The sequence below is a fragment of the Rattus norvegicus genome, chromosome 1 (assembly GCF_021556685.1).
Source record: "Rattus norvegicus strain SHRSP/BbbUtx chromosome 1, alternate assembly SHRSP_T2T, whole genome shotgun sequence".
NCBI lineage: Eukaryota > Metazoa > Chordata > Mammalia > Rodentia > Muridae > Rattus > Rattus norvegicus.
The window spans coordinates 228,807,866-228,835,166 of NC_141534.1; the positions used below are offsets into that span (position 1 = coordinate 228,807,866).

General features: G+C 38.5%; 1 protein-coding gene and 1 long non-coding RNA gene across 8 annotated transcripts in view; one reads left to right on the forward strand and one right to left on the reverse strand.

Moving 5' to 3' along the window:
• The window catches only part of Carnmt1 (carnosine N-methyltransferase 1), a 29,568-nt gene extending 7,478 nt beyond the window's left edge, over positions 1 to 22,090 (forward strand). For 2 of the 3 annotated variants that reach the window (XM_087549801.1, XM_087549811.1), the window contains exons 4-8: positions 9,214 to 9,354; positions 10,382 to 10,560; positions 12,737 to 12,850; positions 18,831 to 18,934; positions 19,540 to 22,090. In XM_087549801.1, coding sequence (XP_087405927.1) covers positions 9,214 to 9,354; positions 10,382 to 10,560; positions 12,737 to 12,850; positions 18,831 to 18,934; positions 19,540 to 19,641 — 640 coding nt within the window. In that variant the 3' untranslated portion in view covers positions 19,642 to 22,090. The remainder of the gene's footprint in view (positions 1 to 9,213; positions 9,355 to 10,381; positions 10,561 to 12,736; positions 12,851 to 18,830; positions 18,935 to 19,539) is intronic. The other variant, NM_001024974.1, reaches the window with a different exon arrangement.
• Positions 1 to 27,301, reverse strand: LOC134485209 (uncharacterized). Of its 5 annotated transcripts, XR_015647997.1 has the most exons (5): positions 27,005 to 27,301; positions 26,778 to 26,909; positions 23,679 to 23,842; positions 12,997 to 13,146; positions 9,926 to 10,112 (listed from the first exon to the last, which is right to left on the reverse strand). It is a non-coding gene; the product is annotated as an uncharacterized LOC134485209 (long non-coding RNA). The 5 variants fall into 5 exon arrangements; XR_015648015.1 differs by lacking the exons at positions 23,679 to 23,842; positions 26,778 to 26,909 and adding an exon at positions 1 to 2,550 and having other exon boundaries at positions 9,962 to 10,112; XR_015648021.1 differs by lacking the exons at positions 23,679 to 23,842; positions 26,778 to 26,909 and adding an exon at positions 7,578 to 7,751 and having other exon boundaries at positions 9,962 to 10,112.

Below are 27,301 nucleotides of genomic sequence, written 5' to 3' on the forward strand. Positions count from 1 at the left end.
CAAAAGGGAGTGATTTATATTTTAATTAAAGCAAATACCATGCTATTACATACTTCTTTTTACATGTATTACCTGCATTGGAATCTGTTTGAACTGGAAAGAAGGCCCCGTAGTTAGAATGCTCGTCTGCTCTCGCCAACGAGCCACGTTCAGTTCTCAGCTGAACATTACCACGAGGCTCCCAGTCACCTTTAAACTTCCAGCTCCAGGGGACCCAGTCTCCTTCTGGACGCTGTGGGCATCTACACTCACACATGCACATTTCCTCACACAGACACAAAACTTATAAGTCTGTACTTAAAATTTAAGGTAGACTTTTTTTAAATAATAAAATAAAATTGACTTTTTTTCCTCCATGCTCATAGGCCCAGTGAATTTTGTCTCAGGCCCTTGGGATCCATAGGTCCCCATGTGCTGAGAACTGAATTTGGGTAAATCCTTTGAGGAATGTTGGTACCTTTGTCTCTTTTTCTCTCTTTTGAACTTTAATTTTGAAGTAACTTCAAAATTAGGGTTCTTTATCAACATTCATCAAGTTTTGGCATTTTACAGCGTCATTGATATATCATTCCATCTTCTCCTTCCCTCCCTGTTCAGCATGTGGATGTCTGAACCCGCATTCAGAGTGACTGTAAAGCGTTAGAGTCGTCTAGTGTCTGCCGTGGTTTCTTCCTGCTGAATACTTCACAGCTTCAGGTTTCGGGGCTCAGTGTGTAGCCATGGATGGCCTGGAACCTACTGTGTGGGCCAGGCTGACCTGAGCACAGAGGTCCACCTGCCTCCGCCTTCTGAGTCTGGATTTAAAGCTGTGCTCCACCACAGAGGCACAGAGCTTATGCTTGAGACTAAATGTCTTCACTTTCAGTTAGCAGATTCAGGAAATTGACCCTCGAACACAGTTATGGAACCTGACGTTTTATCACTTTGTGCTGTGACACCTGGGAGATGGTGATCTTTTAACCTTCACAGTTCACAGGCTGCTTTCTAATAAAGGGGGCCCTTCTTCGGTCTCCTCCATACAGATTTATTTCAAGGACTTACAGTTCCAATTTTATTCAGCGAATTATAATCTTAAGTTATCGTTTTGATTTTGTTGTTTAAATTCTTCTACCTTTGGGGATTTCTTTTTGCTGAAAAATATGAGGTATTTGAGACCTACCCGTGTTGTAGACTCCTGTGAGGCTTGGTTATTTCTCCGAGGATTTGATTGCTTGTACTATGAAATGCAGCCTCGGACCGCAGATAAGCACACTTGGTCTGTCGTCGTTACTTTGGGCACTGCACAGACACACACACCCAGACTCAGTGCTGGTCCTGCCTGTACACTCTGTCCCTAATGTAGGTGCTGAACTTTATGTTCCTGAGGCAAGGTTTCACTGTAGTCCATGAGCTGACCTTGAACTCAATCCCCCTGCCAAGATCATCCTCCACAGGCTCAGACTGCAGGCGTGAGCTGCCCCTTCTCAGCTCAGCACAGTTTTAGTGCTGTTTTTTAAGTTTTTCCCCAACAATCCCGACATCTGTGTTGTTTCAGGTTTTTTTTTAAACTTCTTTTTTTCTTGAGTTTTTGCATTAATAGTTTTGTTTTAGTTGAACATTTTATGCACAAAAAAATCCCAAAAACAAATAGTGAGGATGAAAGTAAATAAATTAATCAAAAATATATTATATTTTTCTTTTTCTGTCAGAACACTAGTATAGAGGGCAGTGTAAATAGTTTTCATTTCTGAAGTACCTACAAGTACTTATTCCTTCAGATGGTCTCTTAAGAAATTTCCTATAAACCTTGCATCAAGAAACATAGTAATTTGGGAATATTGTCTCTTTCTAGAAAATGAATCGGATTATGAAGTTTTGTCTGTATTTCATCTTCTATTTCATATACAATGACTTCAGCATTCTCCTTAGACAGAATAGTAGGAAAAATTTTGCAACAGTGAGTAGTTATTGGCCTCTTGCATAAAAGAATTATATCTTCAATAGTAAATCAACTGCTACGCACACAGGATGTAAGCAAAAGCTAGGAGCAAGACATTTGCTGCTGAGTCAACTTTTTTTTAATAGTGAAAAAAAATGTATATTTAGAATCACCCATGTGGACTGAGTTTAGATGACCCCAATCTTGTTGGCAGTATCCAGAGCATCCTAATCAAGCTAAGTGAGCATGTGCCTTCTTCTCTCAGTCGGGGCTTATTAGGGCCTGACTTCGGCCACATCAGTCTCATAGTTTCTTCACAGCCTGTTTGATCAGGTGCTTGTTGGCCTTGATAACTTCTGCACTGAACACAAGCATGCTGCACTCGGTCTTCTGCATGGCTCATTCACTGGTGAGGGGAATGTGATGGTTGCATCGTTGCCAAGCCTGTTTCTCCTGGGTGCACTCTTGACAGTATTTGGGCTGCCTCCTGAACTGCAAGGTCTTCGGCCACCTGAAGGTGGATGACTTGTGGGGTTTTCGTTTTGTGGCTGTCGCCTTTCAACATTAGCTTTCAAGGCCTTCGCTTTGACTTGTGCTTGGGAGGGGTGGGAGCTTCCTTCTTTTGGCTGCATCTTGGCGAGAAATGCAGAGTCAACTTTTAACAAAATCCTTGGCTAACTCACTGTGTGTGTGTGTGTGTGTGTGTGTGTGTGTGTGTGTGTGTGTGTGTGTGTTTTAATTATCTAAGCTGTCACAATTTGTTTTTTTATCCAAAGTATCATCTGTTCTTTTTATTTTTTTGAGTTAGCATTCAACATAATGGTTTTCATTATGACATTTCCCTGCATATATGTCAAACATGGCTCTTGTCATGTCATAAAGTTTATTTTCAGGAGATTAAACACCATAAGAGTCATGATGTATATGCTTACGAGTGTTGGACATTTTGGGCTGTACTTTCTGAATAGGCTCTACCATTGCTATAGCTTATTTTGGGGGAAAGGGATTTCTATATGTTAGATCATAGTCATGCAAAAAGTTTTAATTTCTTCCTTCCAAACTTAAATGCTGTTATTCCTTATTTTTATCCTTAGGGGAAAGCTTTCTCTTTTACTTCTGAGTATAATGCTAACTGAGGTTTTCCTAATTCTTCTTTCCTTGTTCAATATTTTTCCACCTTTCTTTGAAAGGATGTTGGATATTGTTAAATACCTTTTGATTCTATGGAGACGACCTTGTTGAGGTCTTCCCCCACCCTGTTTTATTAAAATCTCATTTTCTTGTGTTAAATCACCCTTGCCTTCCTAGGATAGATCACATTTGGTTATGGTAAATAATTTTCTAAACATATTGTTGGTTTAGACTTGCTAATATTTTGTTTGGGATTTCTATACTCGTTCATTGTAAGAGATGTGGCCTATGGTTTTCTATTGCTAGGAGTAAGCCTTTCTTCTAGAGAGGATGGCAAATTGTTTTTATTCTTCTCTGGAAGATAGGAAGTAGGAAGTAATCTTCATTAAGAATCATTTTGAAGACTTTGAGTCAGAATAGTACAAATTGCCATTCTTAAAGGCTGCCGTGTTCAGCCAGCAGTGCTACTACAGGTTCTCGGTGTACTTGTTACACATGGGCCTTCCCATTGAGCTATACTCTTGCCTCTAAGATTTTTAACAGTGGCAGTTCATGAAGGATTCCATAGCTATTAGAATAATGAGCTAAATTTTCGTATTAACTTTTTTTTATAGTTTTTATAATTGCCTTAAGTTTTATGAACCTTTATGAATAGCATTGCTTCTATGGGGATATTATTTGTTTTTAAGTTTCCAATTTTTAGTCTCTGAAAATCATCAATGCTTTGCTCAATAAAGTGCTGGATAATGGCTTCTTTAAAGTCTAAGTACTTCTGAAAATTCATAGTATCTTTCTTTCTGAAAGTAGCTTATAAAGTCAGGCTCTTTATACTGTGTGTGTACCAAAGTTTGAATGAGTTTCAGATGCTTAAGTCAACATAACTTCTGATGTTTATTGTTTGTTTATACTTAAAATTACTGAGTAATGTATGCAATTGTGTCTAATCAGCCTTTCAATACTAGCAGTCTAACAAAAAGAGCGCCACTGTTAAAGGTACTCAGGAAGCTCGCCCACTTGCTGTTCTACAGACTATAATATCTGGTAAACAGATGAATTAGCTTTAGGTGGTACTACTAAATTATTTTACAAGTAAAAGAATAGCTAAAGGCATTTTTTAGTAGGTAAAGATGTCAGAGTTTAGGATTAAGAAGGACATGAGTCGTCTGTCACTATTATCCATCTCCCCTCTCCATTCCTGAGAACAGCGAGTGTTAGAGACATATACAGATATATATGTCCATGTACATACTCCTAGACCTTAAATGAAATATACTGGGGAAAATGTTGATTCCTCCGATCTTGGACCTGACAGGAAAATTACAGATTTCCTTCTATCATTTTGTATTACTTAGATTAGTTTCTTTGTGTTAGATAAGAAAGGTAAACATTAAGACTAGATACATAATTGATGTCATAGCTTTCCCGTAAAACATAAACCCCAGAATCAGTTGTAGGGGTGGTGTCTCCCGTACCTATGCTTCATGGCTGAGGCATGACTGTGAATTTGAGGTGCTGCACAGCAAAACCCTGTCTCAAAGAAAGAAAAGGGCCTGGATGAGGCACATGAATTATAGTCCCTCAGAATCCAAGTTAGTTCTGGATAAAGCACTGTCATTTAGGTCTCAGATACAACAGGCATAAAACCTGATGTCCTTACACATACTTGAGCTGGATTTGACTCAATTTCATCTACCTTTCCTTACTGAGATTTCAAATGAATGGCCATCTTGAGATGTCTATGAAAGACAGTATATTTAATGAGTATGCATAGAACTACCTGTACTTGCTCATTAAAATGGTTTATGTTAACACATTTATTTTACCTGTTTGTCCATGTTTGAAAATAATGTGTTTGAGTTTTTTAAGAACAACCAATTTTGAAGGCACAGATTGGCCTCTGCATTATTGATAAAGAAATGTTTTCTACATTTTACCAAATACTAGATCATTGGTGTCTGCTTTGGTTTTATATAAAGGCGTTTTCTATGCTGCTCTTGTGAACAGTTGAACGAAGTTAGCAAACAATACTCTTTGTTTTTGTTTTATTTTCACTTAAAATTAAAGGTTAGCTGAAGGTGGTGACTATTAGATCAGCAGTCTAGCATTCAGGAGGAAGAGGCAGGGGTAGCAACACAAGCTCAGGACCAGTGTGGTGAAGGCTACCCAGGGCTATTGAGACCTTCTCTCAAGCAAAATGTATGTGAGCTCAAGATCTAAACTTTTTTCAAATGTGAACACAGGAATAGTGTAATGCTAAACATCTGATAGAATACTATATGTTGAAAATTTCACCCAAACAAAACAACGGTGCAAATGTTCATCTTCCCCAAGTGTCTGCCGCTTCAGTGCTGTAAAGTATACACATGAAGGAAAGAAACATTTGAGTCAGCCTTGAAGGCTCGGATTTTTTTTATTGTAAAAACTATTAACTGGTTTGTTATTTTTGGTTTTAAGATCTTAATTCATTATCATATTTTAAGGCCATTTGAGGGTAACATTTTGTTTATGAGTATGTCAGTATTCACTGTACTCCAAGAAGACATTGACTGACTTGTTGAAAATTTATCTTTCACATAGTTTTTAGGAAAACTGAGTTTAAAAAAAACATGCTTCCTATTTATATTAAAATAAATGTATTAACTATTTACAAAGGGATTTGTTAGCTTAAAGGAATCTATTATAAAAGAGAAAATGGTGAAATTTTAGAATGCCATATGCAATTGTATAGAGTGAAGAACAACATTTTATCTCACTCTGAAATCTTTCTTGACTGAAAAGGTATATATTTTAAGCTTCTTTCAAATCAGATTTTTAAATGTTCATAATTCTAGAACAATACTTTAGTGACAAAACTAAGATCAATAATTCAAAATAAAATGGCATAAATTGACATAAATTGGCATAAAAGGAATATAAGACAAATCTCATACGAAAATTCAAATGTAAAACTATATTAAGCCATTTTTACATAATGTTTGCAAAAATTGAAGATTAGGAAACCGTCAAGCTGTGGAGAAACATGTCTCTTGTGAAAGAAAAAAATAGGAAAAAATTTATGAAGGATAGCTTGGTGGTGTTTGTCAAAATCTTTCTTAGAGTTCAATATGTTGAATCTGGTTTACAGATATACTTCTGTGTATAGAAATTATTCTAATATTAACAGTGCCAAAGTATGATAGGTAATGCAGAGTTCTGTAATGTGGGTTTTTTTGTTTTTGTTTTTTAAACACAGGCTCTCATATAGCCCAGGCTGGCTTTAAACTTGCTGTGTTGCTAACGATGGCCTTGAACTCCTTGGTCTTCCTGCTTCTACACCCTGAATATTGGGATTTGCACTTATTCCAATATGCCTATTATTTTTGTGGTGCTGGGATTAAGCTCCAGGGCTTCGTACATGCTAGAGAAGCACCATACTGATCTGTATCTCTGTACTGGTGTAAAGTTTTAATGACTTACTTAGTAACTTAGTTAGAGGGATGGATACCCAAGAGGATATCCTGTTCATATGCAGGCTATAAATATAATGTCTTCATGTAATTTAAATGCTTTGATAGCTACAAAGAAAGGTAAAGTAGTAGGTTGAAGTTAATAAACTAGAATTTCAACTTGTATCAATATGAAGGATTGCTGAGATTTTTTTTTCATTCATCATTTGAGGTCCAACTTATTTTACACTCAGAACATATGTCACTATATACTTTAAATAATATGAATTTCGTGCTGTCTGCTATATTGGACAGAATAGCTACGATTCAGAGAACTACTTTTGCTGCTTAAAAGTTACAGGTGGCCGAATACGTAAGGGTGCTTGCTGCACAGCCTGGTGACCCTCCCGAGACTGACATTGTAGAAAAAAGGACCAGTTCGTACAATCTGACCTTTGACCACTACATGCATGCTGTGGTAGATGAAACACACACACACACACTCACACTCACACTCACACTCACACTCACACTCTCACTCTCTGGGGGGAGTTGCATATAATCCTACCACTAGGGGTCACTCAAGTGTCACCATACTGATACCACAAAACAAGTATATTTTTTATATTGGCGCTTGCTAATTTGTAAAGCAAAGATACAGTTAATTAAGCCTGATAAGAACATTTACTGTTGGTAAAATGGCCTAGCCTTGTTTTAAAGTTTTAAAATCACATTTATATTTAAAGTTTTTCTTCACTGACTTATAAAAGATTCATATACACATTTGGGAAAGCATTCTGGCCATCCCACCCATTCCCTGTTTGGTTTTTGATCAATTCTTTTATTCCAAACATACTCTGACTTTATTTAAGACCCACTGGAAACACCCTCTTGTCATAATACACACAGTTTGATGATCTGCAGTAGTTTCTGCTCATTTATGAGCTAGGGATTTGTGGTCTGTATTTTGTGTCTTGATGCCTTTTAATAGCAGTCTTCATACTTCAAATGCTAGTGTACCTCTTGGCACAAAGTGGAAGTAGAAGGTTCAAGGTTCTGGTTAGGGAAGTTTTGATGAAAGAATACAACTAATCTTCCACAAGTTAGTTACTCAGTTGTTCCTGTTGGTTTATTTTGTTATTTTAAAGACAGACGTTCTCACTCTGTAGTACTGGCTGGCTTGGAACTCACTATGTAGACAAGGATGGCCTTGAATTCCAAACAATCTGCTTGCCTCTGTCTCCTGAGTACTGGGTGTGTATCTATTCCTGGCAGGTCTATTATTCAGACATACATATATTCCATAAATGATATATAAAAAACCATTTTACTGAGTGAGCCATTTCCCTCCCTGGTTCCCCAATTTCTTTCTTTTTCTTTTAAGTGGAATATGCAAAGATTATCCTGTAGAATATAATGCTAATCAAAATGTCCTGTTGCTCTCTGAGAGTGAAGGCCTCGGGAACAGGTAGTTTGTGAGATTTGAATAGTTTGAAATTGAATTGGATTTGTGAACCAAATTTTGAAAACGTGATAGTTAAATTCCCTCTTTACTGAATATGATACTGATTACACACATTTTCTTTTTAGTTCCTATACAAAAACATTTTCCCCTCATCTTTTAAAATAAAGTTACTTGTGTGCACATGTGTGTACAAATACATGTAGGGGTACATTTGCAGGTCAGAGGACAGCCTGAAAGGGTAGGTTCTCTTCCACTATGTGGGTCCCAGGGATTGAGCTCAGTTTCTCAGCCTTAGTGAGACTACCTTTCCCCACTGAACCATTTTGCTGACCCTAAAACTTGATTTACCTGGGTTCCTGAGAAAAGGTCCCTGCCTCCTAATTTGTTATCCCCTAAATTGCAGAATGGCAGAGCTCAGAGAGAAGAAAGTATGTAATGGCAATGTGATGGGGTAATGGAGCCTCTGCTTGGGGGCAGCCTATTTGTCTTAAATGCTCGCCCAGAAGTATTTGCAAGGGGAGCTGTGGCAGCAAGGTCACAAGTTTGAGGCTAGTTGGGCTACTTAATGAAACCTTTCAGAAAAGAAGGCAGTTGCTTCTAACCTTTAACCTTTCCTCTCTTTCTTTTGGAAGGGAGGTAGGGGCAGCAGAGACAGTCCTATTTTGTCTCCCAAGCTGCTCTGGAATTTACTATGTAGACCAGGCTTGCCTCAAACTCATGTCTGTCCTTCAGTCTCCCAGTTCTGAAGTAACAGGTGTGAGCTACCTTGCCCAGTAACCCTGCCCTTTTCTTTTTGTACCTGAGAGCTATAAAATTTTAGAGATATACTTTATACATTAAAATATAAATGAGTTAATTTATTTGGTTCTGTAAATTGTGTTGTATGAACTTAGAAAAGTAAGGTTTTGTTCTCTGCTTCATGGTGAAATACTTGTTCAAAAGTCACACATGTTATGAGGGATCACTTTGGAATAATTTATCTTCCCAAGAATAAGAATGACTATACATTTTTAGATACAATGTGGTTCAATTTTTTTTCCTGAAAAGTATTTTTGGGGGAATAAAACCCTTACTTGATAACATTACAATTTTGTCTATCTTTTATTTTTATTGACATTTATTAATACTTCAGTTTTAAGAAGCCAAGAGGGTACAAGTAAGCTTATTTTATTGAATAACTGAATACATTTTTAGTTGTTAATATGGCTTTTGTCTCTTTTTCTTTCCTTTTTCTTCTTTGAGGCGCTGGATATAATTGCCTTGTTTCATTTCAGGGATCCTTCTAAAGTAAATATTCTGGTACCTGGTGCTGGACTAGGAAGATTGGCCTGGGAAATAGCTATGCTAGGTTATGCTTGTCAAGGAAATGAATGGAGTTTTTTTATGCTCTTTTCTTCCAACTTTGTACTCAACAGGTATTTAATTTACTTTTTGATGGAAATAGTAATCTCTAACAATTCAAATTGCTTTGCCTATTTTTGAACAATTCTGAACTAGAAGAAAAATATATCGTACTTGCTTGATGTAGATCATATTTACATAGAATTCATAATGCTTACTGATGGCCATTGTAGCCAGTGTTAATTAGCTAACAGTGTTGACACAGGGCAAGCAAACAACTTTTTAGAAAGTAATTGGGCATTCCATGAAACTAAATGATTTCTCTAAGCTTTTTCACTTTTTGTTTCTTGGTAAGGTAAGAGTTTATTTTAGCAATTGTAAATATTTTCCCTGACCGACTTCCAAGAAGTGGCCATATATGTTCAAATGACTGAGTGGATTGAGGATCCCAGAACTTCTGTGTCCTCTAGCAGAAGGTAGTAGAAAAGAGTGACCATTTTTTAAGTCAGAAGAGACAATGTATCTGAGACAAAAACCAGCTGCCTGTGTCAGTAGCAGCTGGGTAACTTAGTGCCATGCTGTGCTATTGGTGGTAGTATGCCTTTTAGGTTGCTGGTGAGCTGGGGAAAGAGTCATGCAAAATAGTAGAATAACAAGACCAGTGTGCTTGTTTTTATTCACCTTTGAGTTCCAGGAATACATTTTTGCTGGGTGTGATGGCACAGGCCTCTAATCTCAGCTCTTGTGGGAGGAAAACAGGAGGATCAAGAATTCAGTGTCATCCTCAGTTACACAGTGAGTTTAAGGTCAGCCTGGCCTCATAAGACCCTGTCTGAGAAAACAACAAAAGTTTAGTAATTTTTTAAAAATTTGAATGAATAGTATATGTGAATCTCTAAATTTCTTTTAACCCATGGTTGGTTATCGACCTGTATATATGGCTTCAGATAACTGAGTACAGTGTATAGTGTTGATACTCTTCAAGTCTAATGAATTACATGTGAAAACCTCAATCAATAGATGATATTTTAGTGCTTAAAGTAGATTATTTTTTAGGTAAAATGTGTAGTTAACATTGAACCTTACACTCATATTTTACAGATGTTCTGAAGTTGACAAATATAAACTTTATCCCTGGATCCATCAGTTTAGCAATAATCGGAGATCAGCTGATCAGATTCGACCCATTTTTTTCCCTGATGTTGACCCCCACAGTCTTCCTCCTGGTTCTAACTTTTCGATGACAGCAGGAGACTTTCAGGAGATTTACTCAGAATGCAGTAAGTTCAAAACAAGTATTTAAAAACTCTTACCCATTATACTAAAAATGATCCAATGTTATAACCATTTATTTTGATGGCAGAATATAAGGTGTGCAATGTCAATGACAATGTAGAGTATTTTCAGGTTTATGTAAAAGGCAGTGACAGGAAATGTATAGAAGTTTATGTGTATTCAAGAGATGTTGATTGTTAACAAAAAACAACTTAGGAACCTAAACATATGCTGACTGCACTAAAGATGGCAATGACGAGTGTGGCAATGACGAGTGTGGCACTGGAGCTCTCTATAACAGGTGACAGACGGGTGAATAGTACTTGACGTTCCATGATAGAAAAGAGTAAGCTCACTGGGGACTGCAGCAGGCTAGTCTGACCAGGAAACAAACTTTATGGGAAGCATGTCCTAAGAATTAGGTTAACTTCAGTTGTGGAAGAGTTGGGTTGGAAGTTATAGTTTAGCCTGGCAGATTATTGAAGGCCATTGGAGGGAGGCAGGAATAGGAAGAGTGTGAATTGGCAGTAACCGGAAAAAAGGAAAACAGAATTCTGAGTGGCAGCAAGAGCATTCTGTCAAAATGTATCTGTTTGTCAATGCCAAGTGTATTCAAAGCACAACAGATAGCAAGACAAAGTCCCTAGCCATAGAGAAGTTAACAAGTCTGGAAGGGACAGAGAGGCCATAATGTACACTGTTGTTTTGAAGAAAATAATGTAAAGAACTAAGTGTAAGAATAGAAACTAAGGGGGCTGGGGATTTAGCTCAGTGGTAGAGCGCTTACCTAGGAAGCGCAAGGCCCTGGGTTCGGTCCCCAGCTCCGGAAAAAAAAAAAAAAAAGAACCAAAAAAAAAAAAAAGAATAGAAACTAAGAAGGAAGCTGCCACTCGTGTGTTTAGGGATAGCAGATGGTTAGGGGAGAGCGCTCGGCTGTGTTCAGCAGGGGCTGTGGTGAAGTGATTAATAGGGAGGAGGGAGATAAGAGGGTTGGTTAAGACAACTCAAAGCTGTAGTTTGAATTGTATTAGAGGGACAGGAAGCCATGGGAAAGATGGCGTAGAATAGAGAGTAGCAACATAGAAAGATTTTATATATCTAGTTTCCTAAAATACATTTTTATTTCCCTTAAATTCTGAGATTAGATCAAACTGCATTCTGAAGTTAAAAAGGGACAAGTGGGAGAAGTTAAACTTTTGGATATTTGTTAAGGATCAAGATCTCAAAATAGGAGTCAAATTGGTGAAAAGATTCACAATGCAACTGAGAATCGCTTTTCTCTCCTAGGATTGGAAGAGGGTTGTCTTAGGGTTTTACTGGTGTGAACAGACACCATGGCCAAGATAACTCATAGATAAGATTTAATTGGGGTTGCCTTACAGGTTCAGAGGTTCAGTCCATTATCGTTAAGGTGGGAGCTTGGCAGCGTCCAAGCAGACATGGGGCTGGAAGAGCTGAGGAGTCCCACCTCTTATTCCAAAAACAGCTAGAGAAGACTAGCTTCTAGGCAGCTAGAATGAGAGTATTAAAGCCCACACCCACAATAACACACCTATTCCAACAAGGCCACACCTCTTAATAGTGCCTCTCCAAGACCAAGCATAAACATCACAAAGGGATAGATGATCGCTGTTGGGCCAGGCACTTTTACTACAGCACAGTTGGAATAGACATTTACATCTTTTATTTGCTCCCTTCCTCTACCTGGCAACAACTTCCCAGAGCTAAACAGTGTTCTTATTGGCTTCCCTAGACAACTTACCCCTGATTATCAAGTCATGGTAAATATTTAGTTATTTTGATGTTGTTTATTTCTCAAATTGGCAAAAAAGACTTACTTACCTGCCAGACTAGTGCTTAACTCTGTTTAAATCAGAACTCAAAAAATTAAGATAACAATTATTTTGTTTTATTCTAAATGAGAGCTAGGGTAGCCCAGTCACAGTGTATTTTCCTAGCTCAAAACCCTAAGATTCAGTCACAAGTATCACAGAAGTAAATTCAGTAAAACTAAAGGCTAGCAGTTGACAATGGACAATTCTGAGTATATAGTGTTAATCATGTCTATATCCCTTCAGCTAAATGAAATATTAATATGCTATAAGAGTTAATTGGCAAGCTTAAAAGGTAAAAGGAAAAAACCAAAATAACAGATGCAGTGGTCTGATTTCTGTTGATTAGATACCTGGGACTGTATTGCCACCTGTTTCTTCATAGACACAGCTCACAATGTCATTGATTATATTGATACGATATGGAGAATACTCAAGCCAGGTGGAATTTGGATAAATCTTGGTAAGTGTTTATATATCCATTAACATTTCATATGTCAGTCTGCGTATCTAGAGCTGCCTTTCCATTTGGTAGTGTCACAGTAAGATACTTGAGAAAACTGTGGTTATGCTATATTATCTGTTAGACCATATCCTAGTGGGTGTTACCTCTGAAAGCAGCGGGAATCCAAGCATGAGGTGGCTGTCATGTCGAGCCTCACGGGTCTTCAGAGTACACCAAGTTTGCTCTGCTGACTGACTGAGCACCTAGGCCTTGCCTTGCCTTCCTCCACTCCGTGTGGACAGCAGCAGTTCACCCTGTTAAGAGAGTGTTTTCAGAGACTGAAATGACACGCATGGGGCTGTGTGGGTCTGCACTAGGTCCTCTGTATATATGTTGTGGCTGTCAGCTTGCTGTCCTTGGAGACTTTTAAGAGTGGGAGCCATGTATCTCTGAATCTTTTACCTATTCTTGAGAATCTTTTCCTCTTATTGGGCTGCTATGTCCAGCCTTGGTAGTGAGGGCTTTTGCCTTGTCTTATTGTATCTTATTTTATCCTATCTGGCTGTCATCTCTTAGAGACCTGATCTTTTGTTTTTTTTTTTTTAATTTTTTTTAATTTATTATATATAAGTACACTGTAGCTGTCTTCAGACACACCAGAAGGAGGGCATCAGATCTCATTACAGATGGTTGTGAGCCACCATGTGGTTACTGGGATTTGAACTCAGGACCTCTGGAAGAGCAGTCAGTGCTCTTAACCGCTGAGCCATCTCTCCAGCTCCCGACCTGATCTTTTTTGAAGAGGAAATGCAGGGAGAGGGAAGGTGAAGGGGTGAAGCTAGGAGGAATGGAGAAAGGGGAAATTTGTTGGGGATATATTGTATGAGAGAAGAATCTGTTTTCAAGTTTAAAAAAGTTCACCCCCCCCCCAAAAAAACCAAAAAACAGAGAAGAGAATGCTTTTATTCTTTTTAATCCTTAGAAGAAGGAAAACATTTTACCTCGATCATGGATTTTTCTTCTCGAGTAGATAAGACAGTTTTTCTAACTATCATGAGTTTAAGCAATAGAAATATAATTTCATGTATGCAAAAAAACTTGTACGTTGAGCCTGCTGCTTGATACTAGAAATCAAATTATGAGTGGGACTTGTTTCTTCTTCAATCTAAAGGGAATTGCCTGGTTTTCCTCTTAAAGGGAAAAGAAGTATGGTGAAATGTGCATTTAATATGCACGTATCATAAATATGCATTTAAGTGTGCATATCTTCTCTAAGTGTGATATGTGCCCTGTGTTCAGAAAGTTAACCAAGTTAGAATATGAGTGTTTGTCTTACTTATGGTTTTATTGCTCTGAACAGCCACCATAACCAAGGCAATGCTTATAAGAACATTTACTTGTGGCTGGCTTACAGGTTCAGTCCGTTATCATTGAGGTAGGAGCATGTTACTGTCTGGCCAGGCATGGTACAGGAGGAGCTGAGAGTTTACATCTTCATCTGAAAGCTGCTAGGAGAAGCCTGGCTTCCAGGCAGCTCGGATGAGGGTTTAAACCTCACACCCACAGTGGCACACCTACTCCAAAAGGGCCACACCTTCAAATAGTGCCACCCCCTGGGCTAGGCATACTCAAACCAGCAGAGTGTTCTACCACAGAAAAGGACAGATGCATAAAATACCTTCTTTATTGTTGAGGTTCTGTCAACTATACTGTGTAATGATTTTATTTTTACTAAAACTTTTTTTCATCAGGACCAAGACTAGAAATAGTAAGTTTTCCCACTTTACTTCAGAATTCTGTAGGACTAGATGAGAACAGGTGTAAAATGCAGTCATCATCAAATTCAAATATCTTAAACCATAGATCTTTAAAAGTAAGTGCCTTGAGAAACTTGGCATTGAAGGATACTACTGAGAATCTTTGTTTCATGTGAGTTAAATACTTTATAAATACTTTAAATTCATAGCAACTCTATCTTTTGTTCTGTTTTGTGGTTCTAGAGGTGAGGGTAGGGCCTCATGCCCCAAGACAAGTGCTCTTGACATTGAGCTACACCCTCAGCCTGTCAGAGCAGCCCTAATGAAAAGGCACTGTTTAAATAATAAAAGGAAATGAGTCTTGGTTTAAATAACTAGCAGAATGATCCTGTAGCTTACTTATGGCAAGAAGCAGGCTCACAACCTGAAACTGTCAGGCAGTGACATTGTGCTTAGCATTAATATGACCCGATATTTACATAACTGAAGGTTTGGATTCTAGTTACTGAGTTATGATAAGCTTTTCTGTCTTTCTAAGGTATTTACCTCATATAAAAGCTGAACACTTAAGTTGTATAACAAATGCCCAAAACAATGTTGGTCCCCTTATAGCCAGGAGAGCAGCTAGCTAAAAGTAGTTGTACTATAATGTCTATGTGTTATAAGCAACAAAAGTCATGGATGGAGCAGGTGGCTTACAAGAGGACAGGTAGACTTTCTAGTCATCTAGCCACAGGGTTTCAAAATAATTTGAGGAATTAGAATAATGGAAAAACCCACATTAGTTAATACTTTACAAATAGAATATTTTGTATATATGAGTTAAAGAATAATAAAGGTCATAATCAGGGCTGAAAAGTGGCTCAGGAGTTCAGCTGTTCTTGCAGAGGACTGGGGTTCATTTCCCAGCACCCACATCAGGTGACTCATAACCACCTATAACCCCAGGTCCAAGCACCTCTAGCCTCCACAGATGCCAGCACACATGCTCGCATACTCACACATGTGCACATACTTAGAAAAATCTTTAAAAATAATAAAAGAATCTAGTTTTCCTTAAATATTGCTGTATTCTGGATATTACCAGTGTTCTTTATTTTCTGTACCATATGCTGGTTCTTTACTCCCTTCTATCCTGCTGTACAGTTTCCCCTACTGCTTTTAATTCTCCATCTATATGTCTGAACTAAGTACTGGTCTTGTGTTCCAAGCCAGTTTTCTCTTACATGGATTAAAAAGCAACAACAAAGGAGTTTCATGTGATTCTGCTGCCTCTCTGAGACCTTTCTATTCTGTGATCTGCTCAAACTACCTCAGCTAACACTAGGAGACCATCTTTGTTCTGTTGTTAATTAGGCTGGGCTACTAAAGCACTGCCTAACAGATCCAATGAAAAACAGAAGTTTATTTTACCATAGTTCTAGAGATGGGAGTCTGTTGTAGCCATAGGTTGTAGTTCTCGTTAAGGTCACTATTGCTATGACAAATCACCCTGGCCAAAGCAATTAAAGGAAGGAAGAAAGGGTTTATTTGGTTTTACATTTCCATATTGCTGTTCATCATTAGAAGTCAGGACAGAAACTCACATGGGACAGTAACCTGGAGGCAGGAGCTGATGTAGAAGCCTAGGAGGACTGTTGCTTAATGGCTCATTCCTTAAAGGCTGAGTTCCTTAGCCACTTTCTTACAGAACCAGGACCACTAGCCTTGGGGTGCCCCACCCACAATGGACTGACCCTCTTCCACCCATCACTAATTAAGAAAACGCCCTACAGCAGTGGTTTTCAAACTTCATTGGCAGCATTACATGTACTAAAAATACTGTGCAAAATTATTTTTAGGGTAAAGAGCCAAAACTTACTACTAGAGCCCTACTATAAGCAAAGCCCTGGGTTGCTCAGTACTATCCAAACAATCAAGCTATGCAATTAACTGTTTGTGAAACAAATTAGTTTTGTGGTTGGACTTGGTCCCCTCTTTTAGATACTTCATTCTGTATATGTAAATATTCTAAAACCTAAAACACTTTGTGCTCTCCAGTATTTCAGATAAGGGACCTTCCACCTATAACTCTTGTGGCAGTAAACATATTTGTTGCCTTTGACCTTCAAGAAATGTCTTTGTGTAAGGGAAAATATTTGTCAAATCACAATTTATTAAAAGACTAGAGAGTATATTCACACCACAGTTATTGTCTTTGACTGGTAATAATATAAATATTATAATATAAAATATTATAAAGTCATATAATTAGTATATGCTAATCATTTTAATAGGCTTAGAAGAAACTTAAGAACATCATCTTTGGGGTGGTGACATAGTAATATGAATAGGAGTGCCGGTTATTCAAGAATCAGGACCTAAATTTGATTCCTAGCACATACAAAGCCTAAAAGCACTTACTGCTCTTTCAGAGTACTTGAGTTTGATTCCCAGACCCATGTTGTATGGTTCACAGCAGCCTGTAACTTGGGCACTTCATGAATCTGATCCTTCTTCAGGCCTCTGCAGTTACCTATACACATGTGGTATACACTCTACACAGACACATAGACATTGTGTGCATAAAATAAAAATGAATCGTTTAAAAGGAGAAGCCAGATGCCTATATCCTTAGAGCTGTTGGAGACAGAGATAAGGGCATCACTGGGGCTTGCTGGCCACCACCATATATGTCCCCAGGTTCAACGAGAGACCTTGACTCATAGAAATAAGGTGAGCGTGATAGAGACGAGCATCCGGTGTCATCCTCTGACCTTCGTGTGCACACTTGTGCACTTATACCACAAACTGTGGGTCATAATGCTTGACGCTTAGTTTGCAGATCTGAATGCTGATGTTTACTTGAAGGTGGTGTGTAACAAACAGTGCAGTAAAGCAGCCTTAAAGGATGCTGTACTATAGAAAGTTTATGTTAGCTACAGATTACAGTAGATCATGTAGAGAAGCCAAGGCACTCAGGGTAGGCAGAAGCTTGAAACAGAAACAGCAGAGGAATTCTACTTTCTAGGTTGTTTTCTCTGGCTTGCTTGGCTACTTTTCTTATAAAGCCTGGGCTCATCTGTCTAAGCATTGCCACAATGGACTGGGCTCTTTTATATCACTTAAAAACAAGAAAATGCCTCACTTATATGCCCGCAGGTCGATCTTAATGGAGACAGTCTTCAATTAAAAGATACACTTCTTACCAGATGAATCAAATTGACATATCACATTAGCCATTACAAGTATGAACAATTAGGCTGGAGACTTAGATGGATTTCAGCAAAAGTTTGAAGTATACCTAAAGTTTGAGTTTGAGGGGTAGGGCTTTATAGGCTTTTGAGATCAAACAGAGGAGGAAAGAAAATACAAATGACTTATTGGAGGGAGTGTATACCTACAAACTGCATTTTCAGATGCTCTTAAAGCAGTAGGCCAAGGAGTGTTGTAGAGATGATTCCATGGTTAAAAATCTTCTTGCTGTTGCAGAAGACCGGGTTTAGTACCTGTCCACATGGCGGCAGCTCACAACCACGCACCTAGAGTTCCAGGGAGCTCTGGTGTCTCCTTTTGTCCCCATGTGGTTGCTGGGAAGACTGTTAGAGGGCTCTATGCTCTGTAAAGGCTTTAAATGTAGGTTAGGACTGAAGATGGTCAGAAATCGTCTCAGAAAGAGTAGGTTTTTAAAGAGGAAAAACTATTATTTTGAAGAGTGTACTAACTTATAAATTATATGCATGGTCATTTATTCTAGTACTTTAGGTAGGGTAAAAAACATACGGGGGCCAGCATGACTAGATCTCTAGCATTTAAGAGCCTGAGGCAAGAGAATCTGATGTTCGAGTCTTTTGGGCTATTTTGAAAAACTCTACCTAAAAAGTAAAGAAGAAAATGTTTACCTATAGGATGTAAAGGTCTCTTAGGAGCAGACATGGTCTTGCTTGTTCCTTGCTTTTTCTTTTCTTTTTCTTTGTTAATCTCAGTATGTTGTCTGAGGACTGTAAGTGGAGCAAGTTGTGTGTAGGATTTATTTTTAACTCATCTAGGGTAGTCTGAAGGTACAGTTGTGACATGAGGATGTTTTCTTAACTGAAACTGATTGGTTTTGTTTCAGAGGTTTGAAGGTTGTTCTCAGCAAATGTAGTGGTTCTTTTCGTTTTACACTTTTCCTACTCAACTAGTTCATCTGGAAAGTAGTGTACAGACGTATTAGTGTATGCGTAAGTCCATGAGACTCATCCAGTCTCTTCGAACCATAGGTCCTCTACTCTACCACTTTGAAAACCTGGCAAATGAACTGTCTATAGAATTGAGCTATGAGGATATTAAAAACGTTGTTCTGCAGTATGGATTCCAGCTAGAGGTAAGAATGGAAAGACACAGGGCCAAAATTTAACTCAGAAAGCCTTTAAACAAGAATGTAGGCATTATAGCAGTTATGATTTGGCTTCATCACTTCGCTTTTTCTAGATAGAGAGATTATTATTAAACAGCTTTTATAGTTGTAAAGGTTTGGGACAATATAATTCCTGTTCAAATAGACTTTCAATAATGGTAGCTGACAATGGCCTGGGTTATCATTCACTGACAGATACCAAGTAGATTAGGCTCTGGAGGAGGAAGATGGTGGGAAGGCAGGTATCAAAGAAATGGTGTCTGTATATTATTTTCATGTCCCCCACACCGTATTTGTAGTTAGTGGTTTGCTACTGAACTTACATGACCTGTTCTTTTGTAAAGGGATTATGGGTGCCACTAGTCTAATGTGCAGATATGTCCCCCCCCCCCCCCCCCCCCCCCCCCGTAGCTGAGGACCGAACCCAGGGCCTCAAGCGCTCTACCACTGAGCTACATCCCCAACCCCCGTGCAGATATGTTTAAACATGCTTATGATAGGGTCTACAACTGCTGACGTCTGGGTATTTTAACAGTGTTGCCGTCATGAGCTTATTTTCTTTTGTGTTGCAGGTGGAGAAAGAATCCGTACTGTCAACATATACTGTGAATGACCTCTCCATGATGAAGTACTACTATGAGTGTGTTTTGTTTGTGGTCCGGAAGCCACAATAATGGTCTTAAGTGGTATTACCCAGAAAACATTTAATAAGCATAAATGCTGAAATAAACAACTTACAGTCAACTGTCGGTGACAACAGGACACAACCTCAGATCAGTGGTGCCTTCTTATTCCTACAAAATCTAAAATAGTGTCTATTTTCTTAATGATGTCTATTGCTTTTTTCAGAAATATACTATACCATGCAAATTTATATCACACAAGTAAAAAAAAAAAAATGAAGAAAAGCAGATAGGAACTATCTTCAAATACTTTTTTCTTTGAAGCCCAGAATTATCTTTAAGAGAATAAACATAAACTCCAGTTTTCATGAAGCAGTTGCAAGTCTGCCATATTAATGAATGACTGACTGACAGTACTAAAACCCACAATGGTCTCCTTTTTTGCATTTAGCATTGCCTGTGTTACTTTTTAAAGGATCTTCTGTCATATTTAGCATCTGGAACTGGAACTCTTGTTCTCACTGGACCTAAGTATACTTAGAGAATTTGAAACTGTTCTTTCATCATTCAGATTAGGTTTTTTAGCTCAGCTGTATTTAGAAAGCATCAAACATGTTGTATATGAAATGCTAAATCGGTTGTTAGCATCAAACATGTCATATATGAAATCTAAATCGGTTGTAGTGCAGGTTAAAATTCATGAGCTACAGTAACAGACAAAGTCTCTGTCCACGTTAAACTGAAACTTATGTTAATTCCTGGATCCTTTTGAAATGTATAGATATAAATATTCAGAGGCCCAAAAGTTTCTTTTTTTAAAGCAGTGTTAAGAAACTGGAAAAATCAGAATAAAATCTTCCCATCTGAAATACATAACTTTGAATTAGAAATTAATTACAAAGCTTGTCAGTGTGAAGTTTACAATGGTGTCTTTATAAAGTATGTGGCTTATGAAAGCAAGCACTTTCTAGGTAACATGTATCTAGTGAAAATTATCATAGAATTAATGTGAGACATTCTGAGTATGAAATTCAGGGATAAATTAATGCCTGTGGTCTGTGTCTTTGGTATCCTAGGCAGCAGCCATTCATGGAATTTCAGATTAATACTGATTTTGCCCCCTGCTAAGAGTTGGAGTTGAGACAGTGCATGCTGCTTTAATTTTCTACCTCTAGGGAGGCCTGACCAGAGGGAGTTTTAGTTTTAATGTTTGTTACTCCATTTCCACTCGCTAGGAAAGTAGAGGCGGACAGTGTTTTAATGTAGTTGTACAAGAAAAGGAAGTCCCTGCAGGGTGTTTCACAGATGTGTTCTCTGTGACATGCAGATTAGGGTTTCTATGTACTGGTGACATAACTGCCTGTCACCGTGCGAACGTTAGTGGGCAGCCTTACTGCCATCTTTGAGACTGGATTGTCTAGGTTTGGGAGTCTGCAGGATTGGTTGTCTCTCTAGTTGGGAGAGTTTACACAGTGTGGGACGCCTGTCCTCTGTCCTGCCATTATGCAGTCCATGGCTCCACGGAGCAACCTTTACTTCTTAGGCTGTGTAAATCCACAGTCTGGTTTTCTTTTAAAATCGTGTCTTGCTCTTCCGTTGCGCACTACCTTACAGATGCTCATTTGGTGGGAATTCTTACCACCATGTACAAGGGGGAGGTAGCTCTCAGAATTATTTTTTTAGGGGAAAAAACTAACCTAAAAGAAATGTATTTTAAAAGATATCCAGTGACTAGCAAGAAATGCATGCTTTTTGAGTTGTTATTTAGGAATGCTTTTATTCATTGAAGTGGTTTTTTGTTTGTTTTGTTTTGGTTTTTTTTTTTTTTTACAAAAGAACAGACTGACACCAGAGGGTTGGTTTTGTTACCTAAGAATTTTTTTCTGTTATGTTTTACTCTTTAATATTATTACATTTCTAAATTATGTATTTTACTTAACTCAGAAATCCATTATTTTTTCCTTCATATCATGAATATTTTAAAAATATACCTTATAAATTTGCATCACTTTTTCTCTTGTGGTTTTTGAAGTTAATATATTCTAAACTTGAAGATATGGTATAAATCAATAATAGAAGTATCACTGGAGTTTAATTTTGTATTTTTTATATTTAGGTCTAGGTATTGGGAGTGTGTAAGCCTTGAAATTTTAAATTTTTTTCTTAAATTAGTGCTATACACGAATGTTCTCATTTTCATAAGGTGATCATGTGCTTACTGTTTTTAAATTTACATTTTCTGAGGTGGTGAATATTTAGGTTCTAATCAGTGAGCAAGATAGGGCATATAAAATACACAGGGAGGCTACAGAACTCACAGTATGAAATGATCACATTTGGGAACTGTAAAGTGTATGAGATTTATATGTAATTCACATTCTAAACGTCGCCAGAAAGGTTGGATTGGAAGCTTCATGTCTGCATGAAATTTCCTATATTTTTAATGTGTATATGGACTTAATTTTCCTTTAAATATTAAAGTCTACCAATTGCTATAACAGATCTTGGTTGTTTCCCTCAATGTGGTGGCTCTAGTGGGAATATTATTTGAGCACATTTCTCAACTCCTCATTAGCCTTGTTTTGTATGCTTCTAGAAACTCAGTATTTGAACTTTGAGTTTGCCAAGGTGTGTAATATCTGTTTTCATTTTGCTTCATTTATGTTCATTATAATGAACTTGGAATGTTCCAAGGAAAAAGATTAGTCTTGATCCTTAATTTTTTTGAATAATAGAATAAACTATAAAGGCTAACAGCAGGAAAAAAAGTTTCAAGAAGAGCATTTTTATCATTTGGGGTCATTTCTCTGAACTCTTATCACCCTTATCACCCAGGCAGGTGGTATCTGTGGGGACTTTTGCCAGACAACTCCACAGTGCCTCAGCAGAAGGCTTCTGGGTGAGGACTTTATTCTGACTTGGTATTTTCTCCTCCCCTAGTCCTCCTCACTGTATTGTCAACTTTCTATTTCTATGACAACATATCTTTAAAGTAAAGGGATAATGGGTTTATTATTTTTGTCTCACAGCTTCACTCCTTGCTCACTTGGCGCTCTCTCTCTCTCTCTCTCTCTCTCTCCCTCCCTCCCTCCCTCCCTCCCTCCCTCCGTGTGTGTGTGTGTGTGTGTGTGTGTGTGTGTGTGTGTGTGTGTGTACATCCAGCAGAATGTGAGGTAAAGAGCATGGATGGGGCAAGCTGCTTACCTTATGACAGCTGGGAAGCAGAGGGAGCTGGAAAAGGCCAGGAACAGAAATAGCCCCCAGAGCATGTACATTCACCTCCTAGATTTCACCTCTTACTAGTCAAACCATCAGTTACAATTAAAAGAATAATTCATTCTTGAAGTCAGAGCCTTCACCACTAAACAGTCACTGGGAATCAAACCTTTAACACATGCACCATTGAGAGACTATATTTCTACTTCATTCACCTATCCACAAAGCTGCGGAAGTCCTCCACAGTTCCCTGAGTGGTGAAGACCTATCTGGTAATGCACCTGACCTTGGTGACTATCGTGGGAGGGTGGAAGGGGGAGATAGTATGGATTACTTCTTTACCAAGAAAACGGGAGAGGTTGTTAATTAAAAATCAACTTCTGTCTCGTTACTGACAGTGTTGAGAACATGAACCTGCTGCATCTTATTTTTGTTAAATTCATTCATTCATTCACTTATTTATATGTGTATAGCTTCACCAGTAACAACATGAAGGTGAATGTCAGAGGATTGCTCCTCAGTTGGTTTTCCCCTAGCCTACACAGGGCCTGAACTCATGTTAGGTTCGGCAGCACCCATTCTATACCAAACTATAGGACAGTCAGAATTGGAAGACACTATTTGGCCAGTGTGATCATAGGTAGCAAGGAGGCTATGTTCTACATAAATAAGCAGTTCAGAGTTTAAACAGACTCTGAAAACCAGCTGAAGATGCACATTACCCTTAGAGGAACTATCACATATTAATGCGAAGAATTACATTAAAGTGTCAGGGGTTAAATTAAAATGAAATCTAAAAACATTCAGTTTATTTAATAGAATGAAAAAATTCTAAAATATTTCAAACCTCAAGAATAATAAGAACAACATACCAGAAACTGCAGACTGTAGCAGAGGCGGGAATACTGGGAGAGTTACAGCTTCCGTGTTAGTATTGGAAAAGAAGACTGTGTACCCTCAATTCTAGCGCCTGCTTCAGTAATACAGTGAATTGAGGTGACTTTGAGCCAACAATCTGAGGTTCCATGAGAACAAACTAAAGAAAACAAAGCAAACAACAGAAATGAATGAAATGGAAGATAGAGAACAATGAATATAGTAAGTAGGTGAAGAGGACACACTTCCTTGACTAAGTAGATTGATCCACCCGAGGACAAAGTGACCACAAGTACTACTTTCAAGGTCTTATAAAGAAGACAGTTATGCACAAAAAGATAGGCAATGTTTTAAGTTAAACCTGGCCAAAAGGTAGAAGCTATCATGGAAACTACAAGATTCTAATGAAGGACATTTAAAAATCTAACTAGAGCTCTTGAATAAGGAGTGGACTTGATGTTGTAAGGATGAAAAATTCTCCCCAAACTCATCTGTAATTCCACTGGAATTCAAAAGACCCAAAGGGAATGCTAGAGACGGTTGCAGCCGGAAGAGCCAGGGGCCAAGGGTAGTGCAGACAACACTGAAAAAGTCAAGGATTGCTCAGCAGCTGTCAAAAACCTCTTAATAGATAAAATTTACTTAGTGTGTGTGCGTGCATGGGTTTGCAGACATGGCATGGATCAAAGGACATCTTGCCGGAGTCCACTGCATCATACTGGTCACAAGGACTGAACTCAAATTCTTAGGCTTGGAAGTAAGCACTTTTACTGTCAAACCTGCTTATTAAGCTATAATCATGTAGATACCATTATTGAGACACAATTGCAGAGAGAATAGTTGAGGTGCACAGAGAGTGCTCAACCCTGTAAGTTTAAGGTTACCATGGAGTAGGAACTCCATGTGCAGCAGTGAGCAAGGGCAACTGTCCCATATGGGAACAGGACAGACTCAATCCTTCCTCTCAGCATTCAGACACATATGTGTGCACACACACTGATTCCAAGGGAATGAAGGACTTATGTATAGAAAGAAAAATAGGAAGCTGTAAAATTTTAGACAAAACTAAATGTTTAGGCAAACTAAGACATGGAAGATGTATTTTGTTACATTAAAATTACCATTTAGGGCCAACAAGATTGCCCCATGGGTTAAGGAATGTGCCACTGGGTATGACCATTTGAATTTGATCCCTAGCACTCACAAGATGGAAGGGAGAGAACCAACATCTGTGCTGTGACATGGGCATGTGCAAACACAATGTAATGAATGCAATATAGAAATAAAGTTAAGGGCTGGAGAGATGGCTCAGCAGTTTAGAGCACTGACTGCTCTTCCAGAGGTCCTGAGTTCAAATGCCAGCAACCACATGGTGACTCACAACCATCTGCAATGAGATCTGATGCCCTCTTCTGGTGTGTCTGAAGACAGCTACAGCGTATTCATATACATAAAAGAAAAAAAAAGAGAACGTTAAGGCTAGCCTTGATATTTCACATCTTTAATCCCAGTTCTCAGGAGGCAGAGGTAGATGGATCTCTGTGAAGCCAGCCTGGTTTATTTAGAGAGCTCCAGGCCAGCCAACGATACCTATTAAGACCCTGTCTCAAAAATAAAATAGAATAATCCGCCACACAATGAAAATAAAACACAGATTGGTAGAAGTTGGCATTTCTAACAAACTTACCATAGAAAATGTTTTCTAGCATACTAAATAAAAAGGTTCTCACAAACCAGAGAAAAAGGACATATGGTCTAGTTTTTAAGGAGGGCTAAAGATGCAACATGCCTTTAACCAAAGTCTAGTCATCCAAACTGGGCAACACAGGCTCTAGAGTTCAGGTGGTAGGTTTTTAAGCACAGATGGTAGTGTAAAGATCAACCTCTTACAGCAGACCAAACCCTAACAAAAACAGAAGTGATCATTTGAAACACATGTAAGTCAAAGAACACCACTAACTATAATAAGGATCCCTGTACCAAAACCAAAAATCTATAACTACAAAAACATGTCCAGCTTCATTGGGTGAGATACAAATTGAGGCCACAATGAGATACCATTTCACATTGGCCATATTGTTTGCTGATGAGGATGTATAACAACAATAATAACAACAACTACTACTACTACTACTACTACTGGTGCTATAAAAAAAATTAAACTGAGAAAAACACTGCAATAAATCCATACAACAACTTTGAACAATGCTGTTAGCATTTATAGATTTTGTTTCTCGAAACAGGGTTTCTCTCTGTAGCCCTGACTATTCTGGAACTAGAGCTGTAGACCACACTGGCCTCAAACTCTCAGACTGCTGCTGCCTCCTGAGTGCTCTAACTAAAGACGAAGCTTTTTAAGGTGATGGACTATCATGTGTTTTCCCAGACGTATATATAGCAAAATGACACGTTTGAAATATAAGCAGCTTATTGTATGTCAGTTAGATCTTGGTACATCTTAAAATATTAGCAAAACCAAAAGTGTATCAGAAATATAGATAAGTGAGTGGACAGGGGGAAATTACAAAGAAGTAATAAATATCTCAGCCTGAAACAAGACTATTTGGGCATAGGAAAGAAATACAGCTGACAGTGAGGAGGCACACGGATGCTCTTTCCCTTCTGAAACAGGGAGGGACACTTGCGTGTTATTACAGTCATTTTAGCCATGTATATACTTTATACTACCTGGTTTACACACGCTTAGTTTCACAAGGAATTGGGGTTGGGGGTGGAGGGCAAGATTCTGAGTGAATAGAAGGAACAAACCAGCCCATGCTGAATTCTATCGTTAGGGAACAAGGTCTCCGCACAAATCATCTGAAGGACTAAGTTCTTACATATCTGATCTTTGTCGCTAGTTTGAAAATGGCAGTGGCGACTGTTTCATTTGTTTCGGGTGGAAGAATTACCAATTGCAAAAGTGAAGAGATCAAACAGAAAAGCTAGTACACTTCCGATAACGCTGTCTTCCCACAACCTTTTGGAGTACATATCTAGATACTGATGCACATTGTGCATACTCCTAAATACACCCATACACACAAGTCTCGTTCGTTTGTTTGTTTGTGTGTTTGTTTGAAGATTCTCAGTACCTGTGAGTTAAAACAGATCTTCCATGCCCTGGAAAGATAGTTTTTTCAGAGTGCTGATGAACATTTTCTTCCTTTGTTAAGTTTAGTTACTGCTTTTTCTCCGTCTTCTCCTTATAGCACTGGGGATTGAACCTACGGCCATAGGCATGGTAGACAGGCATTCTATCTTGAATTACTCTTTGCTAAAAGTTACCAAAAGACTAAAATACGGGCTGAAGCAAACCCACCATGGTTTGCGTTTCTCTTTGTCAGACACCACCCACTGGAAAGGTCTTGGAATCTGCGGGCGGTGCGGGATAAGCAAACACCTCCGCTGCACGAGATTCACAGCACAGAGGAAAGGGCGGGCCTCAGCCCACTTCCGGCCTGGACCTCTGAGACCGCTCCTACCCGTGTCGTCGCCTGTTCGCTTAGGGACAGGGATGCACCTACGTGAACCCGAACAACCGTGCAACAAAACAGAAGGCCACCAGGGTGTAGCAGCTTCCTACAAACTACACTCCCATGCTCCGCCTCCTCAGCGC